Raw genomic sequence first — 13,333 nt, forward strand, 5'->3', positions numbered from 1 at the left:
TGATGGAGGTGCAGAGGACAGACTGGATGATGGCAGTGTAGAAGGTCTTCAGAAGCTTTCGCGGCAGGTTGAACTTCTTGAGCTGTCTCAGGAAGTACAGCCTCTGCTGGGCCTTCTTCCGGACAGAGTCTATGTGGCCGGTCCATTTCAGGTCCCGAGAGATTGTGGTTCCCAGGAACTTGAAGGTGTCTGTGGAGAGAATAGTATTACTGCGGATAGTGAGGGGTAAAAGTGGTGAAGGGTCACGCCTGAAGTCCATTGTCATCTCCACGGTCTTGAGCGGGTTCAGCTCCAGGTGGTTTTGGCTGCACCAGTGGACCAGCCGCTCCACCTCCTGTCTGTACGCAGTCTCATCACCGTCCTGGATCAGTCCAATGAGAGTGGTGTCGTCTGCATACTTCAGGAGCTTCACAGGAGAGTCACCTGAGGAGAAATCGTTGGTGTAGAGAGAGAAGAGCAGTGGGGAGAGGACGCACCCCTGAGGGGCTCCAGTATTGGTGGTCCGGGTGTCAGATGTGATGCCCCCCAGCCTCACACGCTGTCTCCTGTTGGTCAGGAAGCTGGTGATCCACTGACAGGTGGAGGCAGGCACCGCAAGCTGGATGAGCTTCTGTTGGAGGATGTCAGGAGCGATGGTGTTGAACGCCGAGCTGAAGTCCACGAACAGAATCCTCCATGTTGTTGTAGCTGCTGTGAGCACGGAATGCTGACACCATCTGGAAATTGAATAATCACTCCCTTCGGCCCACACAGGATTCTAGCTTCAACGGCTGACAGCAAATCCCTCCCCATCAAATTGATCGGAGTGTCTGTGGAATGGATATATTTGTGCCACAGTCTACACCCCGCCTGGGTGATCACCGTCTCAAGTGGTTTGGTAAAAGGCAGAGTTCGTGGTTGTCCCGAGAAGCCGACTAAAGTTGTTGTTTTCTTTGACAGTGAGGATACAGGTAGGGCAGTGTTTATTGGTGAATAAGTTGCTCCTGTGTCCACCAGCATCTGCACAGGTTTTCCCTCCACTGTCACATCCGCCGGGCCACTGCTTCTCTGGCTTCCCGGGCAGCCCTATTCAAATTGTCCACACCAGAGATCATCACGTTGGTAGTACTGGCCTCCGTGTGTTTGTGGCTGTTGCCAGGGCCGTCCACCAGATGGAGCTGTTGCTCCCTGTTGCATCGGCGCCCTGGGTTGGCGTAGTGGGCCTCCGGCTGGGCAAGTGGCTCCGCGCGGCCGGTATTGTGGGCATCCTCTTGCGCAATGATCGGTTTCGCCGCAGATGAAGCATGCGTTGGACGGGTCGGGTTGGTATGTCATCCTGCCCGGGTAAGCGGGTGCACTCCCTCCCCGGCCTCTGTATCCACCCCGGAACCGGCCCCTCCCGCGCCCCACCACCTGAGGACCCTGTGACATTTGCATTTCCTTTTTCTGTGATTTTGACTGTTTAGCTTCCCCATGCATCTTTCCCAATTGTAATTTCAACAACTGTTTTGTAATGCGCCTGTCTCGTTCTCAACTTTAGCTTGTGACTCAGTGAACGTTCTGCAGTGATGCAAAAGATGACGTTTAAATCGTGCTTCGGCACAAACCAGAATGTCAGGGTCTGACATTAGCTGCTTCTTCACGTCTGGCGGAAGTCCATCCACTAGCTTCCGTCCGGAAGAGCACCTCTGCCTCGGGCGAGAGAGCCGGATGGCGACCTGTGGTTTCAATCCAACTTTCCACACATGTTACGTAATGTTGTGCTGGTGACATTTTCACATCATAAGGAAACATAGTGGGGGCCAGATCGGTGGGTTGTGGGAAAGTCAATTTAATGTTTTCAAACAGGGGCGCTGCTACTTGTGGCAAGGGCACCTCCCTCCTCAGTCTCGCTGTGCCTGCTGCCTCCTCAATCGCCTGCAATTGTACTAGAGAGCATGCTCCTGCCAACATCTGACGCATGTCACCGAGTGTACAGCTCTGCCCAGTCATCAGAGCCAAAAATTTGTTCAGCCACACTTTACCTCCTCTGTGAAGTGGGGGCATTTTTTCCATCATCGCAGTCACATCACGGAGCACCATAGTGCTGGCCGCTTGGTGCGGTCACCAGCGGACACATTAATTCATTTTTCTGCACCTCGGTCTGCGTCATCTGTCCCTGACATCTCCGCAGATGAGCCAGATCCCGCCTAACCACTACATTCACGTGCTGAACCAGAACACCTGCGTCGCCCGTGTCGAGATTGGCCCGCAAACGTACCGCTGCGTGGACAATGAAAGGTGAGAGGGCACGCCCGTGTGCTGACATCACTCAGTTTTGCTCACGCCATGTGACTCTTGTAGGGTTCTGTTCGCGCCCGTGCCCTTGGTCATGGTGCCCCCGCGCCACTACTGCGTGGTTAAGCTCAAGGACGCTGACCTGGACATCCGTCTCACCGGGGATCTCTTCCCGCTCCACCCTGGCGAGAAGATCCAGCAGGTGGGTTGGATGTCCAATTGGTCAAATGCTTCTATGTGAAATTGTCAAATCCAAAGCTACCTGATTTGTTTGCTTTTTTTTTTCTTCTTCAGGACGTGACCCCCCTGCAGGTGGTTCACCCCAACACAGCGCTCCGTCTGCAGGCGCTAATCAACTTCATGGACGGCACAGAAAGACGCGTGGCGGGAACCGAGTGGCTCTTTGAGGGACCCGGTGAGCGCTTTTGGGAAACCCCCCACAGACTCAAGACTGAGGAGACATAGAAACGCAGACATAGTTGTTGAAGTTCAAATCGGGTTTGGGTTTGGGAAAAAAATTGTTTGTTTTTTTTGTCTTCCTCGTCAGGCACGTACATCCCGAGGAAGGAGGTGGTTGTCCTGGAGACCATCGAGGCCACGGTGATCGGCGAGAACCAGCCCATAAGACTGCGAGCGCGCCAAGAGGGCGTTGACCGCAGGGGAGTGATCCGGGTTACGGGTGGGACACGCCTCCTTTCTTTTATCTCACTTCCTGTTTGTTTGTGGTGGCTGGAAACTTCCAAGCCTGACCTGGCGCCCGTCTTACGTTCAGGTGAGGAGTGGCTGGTGAGAAAGGCGGGCGTGTACCTGCCGGGCGCCCACGAGGAGGTCATCGACATCGTCAACGCCTTCCTCCCGACGGACAAGGTGCGCTTTTCCCGCGCTTGTCGAGTTCAAACTTGAAGCTGACGGTGTGACGGGTGACCTGCGCACACGGTCGGGGTGTTCCCCGTCCACAATTAGTGGACCGCGGGACACCATCATGTCCTCTGCCCCGCCGTACCCGGCCGTCTGCTTGGCCAATTCATCAGCCGCTTGATTCCCCCTAGTCACTAAGGTGTCAGCTTTGGAGTGACCAGGCACTTTGACAATGGCCACCTCGCTCGGGTACTTCAACGCCTCAAACAACAGCAACATCAAATCCTTGTGCGCAATCTCCAGGCCTCTGGCCGTCGTGAACCCATTCTGTAGCCACCCTACCAGATCAATTAAAGCCGCCGACACCGCATAAGCGGAGTCAGAATAGATGGTCACGGCTTCCCCCTTGCATTGTCGTAAGGCTAACACCAGAGCAAAGACTTCTGCCGCCTGGGCCGAAGGGCGGGTGTTGAGCGTCATCACTTTAAGATGCTGGAAGGAACCATCCCTCCTCTCGACCGCAGCCGGCATTAGCCAAATCAATCACGGTGAACCACTGGTAGGCAGGGTTCAATGATGCAAGGATTCGGTGCGGGTCTGGCACGGGAAGAACGGGAGTTATAGTGACATCATTTACTGCTCTCAGATCATGTGCCATGCGCCATGTTTTCCCATCAGCTTTCTGGACTGGCCTTAACGGGGTGTTCCATTCGGAGCACGACACTTCCAACACTCCTGCATCCCAGAGGCCGCACAGAGTGTCTTCCGTGCCTTGGTCCGCCTCACTCGGCCAACGATATTGGGGTCGTTTGATAGGCTGCGTCTCATCCATTTGGAGATCAATAGGGGCCACCGAGTGACAAAACCCGACATCAAATGGACCTTGGGACCACAAGGTGTCGGGCAAGGCTGCGAGCATTACTTCAGCGTCCTCATGATCAGTTAATTCCCTGCCATGTGTGCGAGATACCAACATCATCTCCGGCAGCCCTGAGTCTACCATGGGTTGTTTAATTTGGTAAGCTTTCTGAGACTCTGACCAGTACAAATTTAGGGATGTGTGTTTTCCGCCAGTCGGTTTGCAGCAACAAATTCAAGATTCAAGAGTTTTTATTCACCATGTTTGAGCGTGCCAAACAAGGAATTTGACTTCGGTAAATCACAGCCTCTGTTCAACATTTAGGTGACTAACAACACTCAGGACATGTGAAAATGGCAAATATTCTCAAACATCCCCTGATCTTAAACTCCCAAAAGGGCAAGGAAAAACTCAAAACTCCAGCTAGGGGAAATGAGAACCCTTGAGAAGAGACCACAGATGGGAAGGTCCCTTATCCAGGATGACCAGGCTGCAATGGATGCAGAGAGGACACATAGTACAAACAGTGGAGACAAATTCAAGAAAGGTGTGGAGAGCAGGATGTTATTGCACAGTAATGACTCTGAGACTCTTAAGAGTGGTGTGAGTTCATCAGAGCAACAGCCTGGGGGAAGAAGCTGTCTCTGTGTCTGCTGGTTTTGGCGTACCGAGTTCTATAACGCCGTCCGGAGGGGAGTAGTTCAAACAGATGGCAACCTGGGTGAGAAGGGTCTGTAGAGATGTTCCTTGCACGTTTCCTGGTCCTGGACAGGTACAAGTCTTGGATAGATTCCAATGATCTTTTCTGCAGTCCTGATTGTCCGTTGCAGTCTGTGCTTGTCTTGTTTGGAGGCCGATCCAAACCAGACAGTGATGGAGGTGCAGAGGACAGACTGGATGATGGCAGTGTAGAAGGTCTTCAGAAGCTTTCGCGGCAGGTTGAACTTCTTGAGCTGTCTGAGGAAGTACAGCCTCTGCTGGGCCTTCTTCCGGACAGAGTCTATGTGGCCGGTCCATTTCAGGTCCCGAGAGATTGTGGTTCCCAGGAACTTGAAGGTGTCTGTGGAGAGAATAGTATTACTGCGGATAGTGAGGGGTAAAAGTGGTGAAGGGTCACGCCTGAAGTCCACTGTCATCTCCACGGTCTTGAGCGGGTTCAGCTCCAGGTGGTTTTGGCTGCACCAGTGGACCAGCCGCTCCACCTCCTGTCTGTACGCAGTCTCATCACCGTCCTGGATCAGTCCGATGAGAGTGGTGTCGTCTGCATACTTCAGGAGCTTCACAGGAGAGTCACCTGAGGAGAAATCGTTGGTGTAGAGAGAGAAGAGCAGTGGGGAGAGGACGCACCCCTGAGGGGCTCCAGTATTGGTGGTCCGGGTGTCAGATGTGATGCCCCCCAGCCTCACACGCTGTCTCCTGTTGGTCAGGAAGCTGGTGATCCACTGACAGGTGGAGGCAGGCACCGCAAGCTGGATGAGCTTCTGTTGGAGGATGTCAGGAGCGATGGTGTTGAACGCCGAGCTGAAGTCCACGAACAGAATCCTCCATGTTGTTGCAGCTGCTGTGAGCACGGAATGCTGACACCATCTGGAAATTGAATAATCACTCCCTTCGGCCCACACAGGATTCTAGCTTCAACGGCTGACAGCAAATCCCTCCCCATCAAATTGGTCGGAGTGTCTGTGGAATGGATATATTTGTGCCACAGTCTACACCCCGCCTGGGTGATCACCGTCTCAAGTGGTTTGGTAAAAGGCAGAGTTCGTGGTTTTCCCGAGAAGCCGACTAAAGTTGTTGTTTTCTTTGACAGTGAGGTTACAGGTAAGGCAGTGTTTATTGGTGAATAAGTTGCTCCTGTGTCCACCAGCATCTGCACAGGTTTTCCCTCCACTGTCACATGAAGCATTGGCTCCGCCGGGCCACTGCTTCTCTGGCTTCCCGGGCAGCCCTATTCAAATTGTCCACACCAGAGATCATCATGTTGGTAGTACTGACCTCCGTGTGTTTGTGGCTGTAGCCAGGGCCGTCCACCAGATGGAGCTGTTGCTCCCTGTTGCATCGGCGCCCCGGGTTGGCGTAGTGGGCCTCCGGCTGGGCGGGTGGCTCCGCGCGGCCGATATTGTGGGCATCCTCTTGCCCAATGATCGGTTTCGCCGCAGATGAAGCATGCGTTGGACGGGTCGGGTTGGTATGTCATCCTGCCCGGGTAAGCGGGTGCACTCCCTCCCCGGCCTCTGTATCCACCCCGGAACCGGCCCCTCCCGCGCCCCACCACCTGAGGACCCTGTGACATTTGCATTTCCTTTTTCTGTGATTTTGACTGTTTAGCTTCCCCATGCATCTTTCCCAATTGTAATTTCAACAACTGTTTTGTAATGCGCCTGTCTCGTTCTCAACTTTAGCTTGTGACTCAGTGAACGTTCTGCAGTGATGCAAAAGATGACGTTTAAATCGTGCTTCGGCACAAACCAGAATGTCAGGGTCTGACATTAGCTGCTTCTTCACGTCTGGCGGAAGTCCATCCACTAGCGCCATCCGGCTCTTCCGGACGGCGACCTGTGGTTTCAATCCAACTTTCCACACGTTACATAATGTTGTGCTGGTGACATTTTCACATCATAAGGAAACATAGTGGGGGCCAGATCGGTGGGTTGTGGGAAAGTCAATTTAATGTTTTCAAACAGGGGCGCTGCTACTTGTGGCAAGGGCACCTCCCTCCCCAGTCTCGCTGTGCCTGCTGCTTCCTCAATCGCCTGCAATTGTACTAGAGAGCATGCTCCTGCCAACGTCTGACGCATGTCACCGAGTGTACAGCTCTGCCCAGTCATCAGAGCCAAAAATGTGTTCAGCCACACTTTACCTCCTCTGTGAAGTGGGGGCATTTTTCCCATCATCGCAGTCACATCACGGAGCACCATAGTGCTGGCCGCCTGGTGTGGTCACCAGCGGACACATTAATTCATTTTTCTGCACCTCGGTCTGCACCTCGGTCTGCGTCATCTGTCCCTGACATCTCCGCAGATTATCCGGATCCCGCCTGACCACTACATTCACGTGCTGGACCAGAACACCTGCATCGCCCGTGTCGAGATTGGCCCGCAAACGTACCACTGCCTGGACAATGAAAGGTGAGAGGGCACGCCCGTGTGCTGACATCCCTCAGTTTTGCTCACGCCATGTGACTCTTGTAGGGTTCTGTTCGCGCCCGTGCCCATGGTCATGGTGCCCCCGTGCCACTACTGCGTGGTTGAGCTCAAGCACGCTGACCTGGACATCCGTCTCACCGGGAATCCCTTCCCGCTTCACCCTGGTGAGAAGATCCAGCAGGTGGGTTGGATGTCCAATTGGTCAAATGCTTCTATGTGAAATTGTCAAATCCAAAGCTACCTGATTTGTTTGCTTTTTTTTTTCTTCTTCAGGACGTGACCCCCCTGCAGGTGGTTCACCCCAACACAGCGCTCCGTCTGCAGGCGCTAATCGACTTCATGGACGGCGAAGAATGGCGCGAGGCGGGAACCGAGTGGCTCTTTGAGGGACCCGGTGAGCGCTTTTGGGAAACCCCCCACAGACTCAAGACTGAGGAGACATAGAAACGCAGACATAGTTGTTGAAGTTCAAATCGGGTTTGGGTTTGGGAAAAAAATGGTTGTTTTCTTTGTCTTCCTCGTCAGGCATGTACATCCCGAGGAAGGAGATGGTTGTCCTGGAGACCATCGAGGCCACAGTGATCGGCGAGAACCAGCCCATAAGACTGCGAGCGCGCCAAGAGGGCGTTGACCGCAGGGGAGTGCTCCGGGTTACGGGTGGGACACGCCTCCTTTTTTTTATCTCACTTCCTGTTTGTTTGTGGTGGCTGGAAACTTCCAAGCCTGACCTGGCGCCCGTCTTACGTTCAGGTGAGGAGTGGCTGGTGAGAAAGGCGGGCGTGTACCTGCCGGGCGCCCACGAGGAGGTCATCGACATCGTCAACGCCTTCCTCCCGACGGACAAGGTGCGCTTTTCCCGCGCTTGTCGAGTTCAAACTTGAAGCTGACGGTGTGACGGGTGACCTGCGCACACGGTCGGGGTGTTCCCCGTCCACAATTAGTGGACCGCGGGACACCATCATGTCCTCTGCCCCGCTGTACCCGGCCGTCTGCTTGGCCAATTCATCAGCCGCTTGATTCCCCCTAGCCACTAAGGTGTCAGCTTTGGAGTGACCAGGCACTTTGACAATGGCCACCTCGCTCGGGTACTTCAACGCCTCAAACAACTGCAACATCAAATCCTTGTGCGCAATCTCCAGGCCTCTGGCCGTCGTGAACCCATTCTGTAGCCACCCTACCAGATCAATTAAAGCCGCCGACACCGCATAAGCGGAGTCAGAATAGATGGTCACGGCTTCCCCCTTGCATTGTCGTAAGGCTACCATCGAGGCCACGGTGATCGGCGAGAACCAGGCCATTAGACCAGAAGAGTGTGGTCAAGGTGAGTCTCATTTTTGCATATTTTGAGAGAACTGAAAATCCAAAAGAAATTTTACTTTTTAATTCTACTTTATACGTCTGTTGGATCTACACGTGCGCGCACTTTGAACTTTCCGCGACGCGGGAGGTCACGAGCGACGCTCAGGAGAAGAGTGGCTAGTGACCCTGGAGGACCGCGAAGCTCATGTGCCGTCGGTGGCGGAGGAAGTGGTGGGCGTGGTCAACGTCACTACGCTCAGCTGCGTCGTTTTGGACCAGGTCGGACCCAACGGGAAACCCCAGCTGGGCCAGAAGAGGGTGGTCAAGGTGAGTCTCATTTTTGCATATTTTGAGAGAACTGAAAATCCAAAATAAATTTTTCTTTTTAATTCTACTTTTAACGTCTGTTGGGTGAGCTACTCTATAATTTCATTTGTGCAATTTGAGAATTTTGAAAGCACTTGCTTTTCCATGTTGTCCACCAGGGGGAGCGCTCCTTCTTCCTGCAGCCAGTCAAGCATGTGGAAAATCTGAAGAGGAGGGTTGAAGATGAAGGTTGAAGATGAAGGAGATGGCCATCTGCACGTATATAGGCACTGCTTGTACCTGTCTGTCTCTTTAAAGGAAATAAATCCTATGCAAAATAAATCCTCCTGCGTTTCATTTGATTTTGTAAAATATATTTCAAAAGTTTTTTTCTCCCTTCCTCAGGATTATCATGCTTGCTGATGATCTGATCATTTGAGTCAGGTGTGTTGGAAGGGTTGCCGAGTTAGCATACTCGCCTCACAGTTCAGAGGTCATGAGTTTGTGCTTTCTATTCAAATCAGCAGGAGGGGGAGGAGCCAAAGAGGTCACAGATGATTGATTGATTGTGTGGGCGCGCCTCTGTGTGTGTGTTTTCCCATTAGTGGCCCTGTCGCCAGTGGCCATCTTTGTTGTCGTGGCCGCTTGAATGGTGGTGTTATGCAACAGCGCCTTTGGTGGTGTCAGGTCACATGTCCCTGCTTCCGCTGCATTCTCGCACACACAGACGCACACTTTCTATAGGACTTATAAACGTATATAATTACCTCTATTCATTACAAACGCACCATGAATAAAATATTGTAACGTGTGTGTGCATGCATGACCTTGACAATCACCTGGAATCTTGTCAAGGTGTGTCTGCTTCTGGGCTTTGATTTCACAATAGGAACAAAGGAGACATTTTTATTGTGTTTATCAACATCATATTTTGTGGATGAATTAATAATTCTCAATTCCATTAAATAAGGCAATTGGGGTCAGGTGTGGCGGCTGCTTTTGTTTTGAAAAGCTCATATGCTGCTTGCTTTGTTTTTGGCGAGCAGCTTCTTGGCATTGCATCACGCCGCCCTGACGGGCAGCGGCGAGCTGCTGGCGGCGCTGCTGGAGGCCCAGGCTGTCGTCGATGTCGAGGACAGCAACGGTAGGACTGCACGGCTCTGCTTCATCATCAGTTCCGTTCTATGATTCCCACCCGTCACAACGTCGCTGCCATGTTTGCAGGAATGCGCCCGCTGCATTATGCGGCGTGGCAGGGCAAGTCGGAGTCGGTGCTGCTGCGTTCGGGAGCGTCCGTCAACGGCGTCTCGCTGGATGGCCACATCCCTCTGCACCTGGCCGCGCAGTACGGACATTACCACGTGGTGAGCCAGCCGGCGTCCCGCTACCGACCGCCGCCTCCGCTAAGTGCCCCGAGTGAAAGAAAGCCGTCTTTTGCTTTCAGTCTGAGATGCTCCTGCAGCACCAGTCCAACCCGTGCCTGGTCAACAAGGCCAAGAAGACACCGCTCGACCTCGCCTGCGAGTTCGGCCGCGTCAAGGTCAGGGTGTGTGTACAGCCGCTCAATGAAGATTTTTAAGTTGTGGACCTGGATAGTTGTGCGATAATAACTGCTGTGGGTGTCAGGTGGCCCAGCTGCTTTTGAGTAGCAATATGGTGGCGGCGCTTTTGGAGGGCGAGCGCAAGGAGCCCAGCGACTCGGCCTTCACCACGCCACTGCACCTCGCCGCTCGCAACGGCCACAAGGACGTCATTGGGTGAGCGTGCCACTCACCGCCGGGTCCATCTTGAGCAACATGACTGGCGAGCTGCCCGGGGTGTATCCTGCCTCACGCCCGATCAGCTAGGAAATTAATTTATCCATTTGCCTTGCACATGCAGACTGTCTGAAGCCTACAAGCGTAGCGTGTACTCTGTGTGTGTGTGTGTGTGTGTGCGTACGTGCATGCATAGGCTGCTGCTGAAGGCGGGCATCGACATCAACGCCACCACCAAGTCAGGCACAGCCCTGCACGAGGCCGCCCTCTACGGCAAGACCGAGGTGGTGCGGCTGCTGCTAGATGTGAGTTCCCCGGCGTGCCTGCCTGCTGCCGCTGTGACAGCCGCTCGTGTCGCTCGTGCCGCTCGTGCCGCTCATGCCGCTTCGTCATTTTCAAGAGACGTTGTCGGGCTGCAGGCGGCCTGACCCACTTTGCTGATGCTTCAAACGCTCCTCACAACTCATGTGCATGTGTGAGTTTGTGACGCCTATGTGCGCACGCCTGTGTGTGCGTGCGCTTCTAGGCCGGCGTCGACGTGAACATCAGAAACACATACAACCAGACAGCACTCGACATCGTCAACCAGTTCACAACCTCACACGCCAGTCGAGACATCAAGCAACTGCTCAGAGGTGTGTTTAGTTGTGTGTGTAGTTCTTGCATGTCATGACAAGTGCGTCGTGTAAGCCTTGTTTGAATGTTAACTGACTTGGCGAGCACTGGGGGTCAAAGTGAGGGCACCCTGAGGTCACTGTGAGGTCACTGTCTACCCGTTGGCCCCGCAGACGCGACAGGGGTCCTGCAGGTGCGGGCGCTGAAGGACTTGTGGAACCTTCACGATCCCACCGCCCTCAACGTCCGCGCCGGAGACGTGATCACGGTGAGATGACCGTTCCGCTCTTGCAGCCTTCAACAAGCTCAGCTCAGCCCAGTCCTCGGACTCAATTTGTTGTCCGGCCAAGTCAATTTGACGCAAAGCGAAGTTCATCTAATTCAAACAATGATGCAAACTTGTAAGTGGAAGTAGAAGCTGGTGTGCCAAGCTAACACGGCACCGGCGGCAGGTTCTGGAGCAGCACGCCGACGGGCGATGGAAAGGTCACATCCACGACAACCAGCGGGGGCTTCTTCCCGCCCTCCATCGTCGAGGTCATCAGCCGGCGAGTCGGTGAGGCCCGATGCCAATCACGTGATTTTGCTTCAAACTAAGCACATCATTCCAGCCGTTCCGCGTGCTTCCTACATGGGCTTCCCCTCACCTTTGACCTCTCACGCAGTGTTAAGCCAAAATACAACTGAGCCGAGGCACATATTTGACATGGGAAAAATCGCACAGCACACAGCCAAACAAAATGGATCTAAAGGTCAATACAGTCAACTCCACCACCAAGAAGTGAAAACATTGTTTCAAATGTTTTTCTCGTGTCAAAAATGTGCCTTGGCTGAGTTGCGGTTGTGAAGCACTGCTCTAACCGGCCGTTTGATTGGCCTCCCCCACCCTATAGGGGGCACCCTCTCCCGACACGCCTCCCTACCCGTTCGTCGCCGGACCAGAGCCGCCCTGGCCGCCGGCCTCAGCTCAACCCCTCACGTTGACGACTCCTACTCCTTGGCAGCGGCCAGAGCACCGAAAGCAACAACAACAACACGCTCAACAATAACAACACGCTAAGCAACGCCCACAATGGGACCGCCGCTCACCATGACAAGGTACGTCAACGTCACGGCGGGACGGCTTTCCGATTGCGCTTTGCCTTGGCAGGTGGCGTCGTCCGTTGCTGATGGTGGAGCCTCGCACTCGAGCAAGCAGCCTCAGCACCACACAGGTTCCCCATCGTCATCCTCTTTCCCCTACGCTCTCTTCATCGTCTCTTCCTCTTTATTCTCTGCGTTCTTCTTTTGCCCTCTTGTCAACTTTTGTTGTCTTGCACGCAGATGCCGACACCCTCCGAAGGCCGACGGGGTCACATCAAGCCAACAAAACTGGTAGAGACATACCCCAAGCGACTTGCAGCTGTAATTGCAGCAAAAGGTGGCGCTACAAAGTATTAGCGGAAGGGGGCCGAATAATATTGCACGCCCCACTTTTCAGTTTTTTATTTGTTAAAAAAGTTTAAATTATCCAATAAATTTCGTTCCACTTCACGATTGTGTCCCACTTGTTGTTGATTCTTGACAAAAAATTAAAATTTTATATCTTTATGTTTGAAGCCTGAAATGTGGCGAAATGTTGAAAGGTTCAAGGGGGCCGAATACTTTCGCAAGGCATGACATGGCTAGAAAACAAACGATAAAAGTATGTGAAGCGGTAACAGAGCGTGCCTTCTTACGTTCCGTTCGTACTTAAGAAATGTAAAGCGAGGACGTCTTGTACCATTTGTGATTTAAGCGAACTACCCGAAAGTGCCAAGAGGTGGTGCCATATTCTTACCAATCTAGACTGTAGTAGTGACGCCAAGCAGTTTCATAATTACCGTTTGAACAATGAGCGGTACGTCGCCGAGTACACAGCCACTTAACTATTTCTCTGTACGACGGACAAAAACATCTGAAGTGTTTTATTTAGATAAAACCTGTACTTGGACATTGAGGTCTTAAATGCTCTACAGGCAGGAACTCACAATTGCGCAATCATGCCGATGATTCACAGCTTCTTTCGATAATTCTAAAACTGACCCTTTTTAATACATAGCACTTTGTGTAAAAGGCACGGACGGGGTTCGAACCCGCGATCTTCGGTTTACGAGACCGACGCCTTACCACTTGGCCACCGCGCCTGCGCAGATGGCGTCACATATGGCGTTTATAATGCAGCCACTCTGGCGAGAAACCGATAGATGTAAAAATTG

The 13,333-nt window shown here is 53.1% G+C and overlaps 2 protein-coding genes and 1 non-coding gene across 3 annotated transcripts; 2 read left to right on the forward strand and 1 right to left on the reverse strand.

The window, feature by feature from the left end:
- Nucleotides 1-1,307: 1,307 nt before the first annotated feature.
- LOC119126211 (major vault protein-like) lies at nt 1,308-8,000 on the forward strand. The gene is made up of 11 exons (XM_037257346.1): nt 1,308-1,403; nt 2,153-2,259; nt 2,323-2,458; nt 2,551-2,671; nt 2,804-2,935; nt 3,029-3,123; nt 6,995-7,101; nt 7,165-7,300; nt 7,393-7,513; nt 7,645-7,776; nt 7,870-8,000. Exons 1-11 carry the CDS (start codon nt 1,308-1,310, stop codon nt 7,998-8,000), a joined length of 1,314 nt encoding a protein of 437 aa, XP_037113241.1.
- Nucleotides 8,001-9,719: 1,719 nt separating this feature from the next.
- LOC119126212 (caskin-2) lies at nt 9,720-11,656 on the forward strand. The gene is made up of 8 exons (XM_037257347.1): nt 9,720-9,868; nt 9,949-10,088; nt 10,169-10,264; nt 10,351-10,481; nt 10,678-10,786; nt 11,008-11,116; nt 11,270-11,364; nt 11,549-11,656. Exons 1-8 carry the CDS (start codon nt 9,742-9,744, stop codon nt 11,654-11,656), a joined length of 915 nt encoding a protein of 304 aa, XP_037113242.1. The 5' UTR covers nt 9,720-9,741.
- A 1,533-nt stretch (nt 11,657-13,189) lies between these two features.
- trnat-cgu lies at nt 13,190-13,261 on the reverse strand. Its single transcript has one exon. It is a non-coding gene; the product is annotated as a tRNA-Thr (tRNA).
- Between the last annotated feature and the right edge of the window lie 72 nt (nt 13,262-13,333).

Source organism: Syngnathus acus, chromosome 8 (assembly GCF_901709675.1).
Source record: "Syngnathus acus chromosome 8, fSynAcu1.2, whole genome shotgun sequence".
NCBI classification, from domain to species: Eukaryota; Metazoa; Chordata; class Actinopteri; order Syngnathiformes; family Syngnathidae; genus Syngnathus; species Syngnathus acus.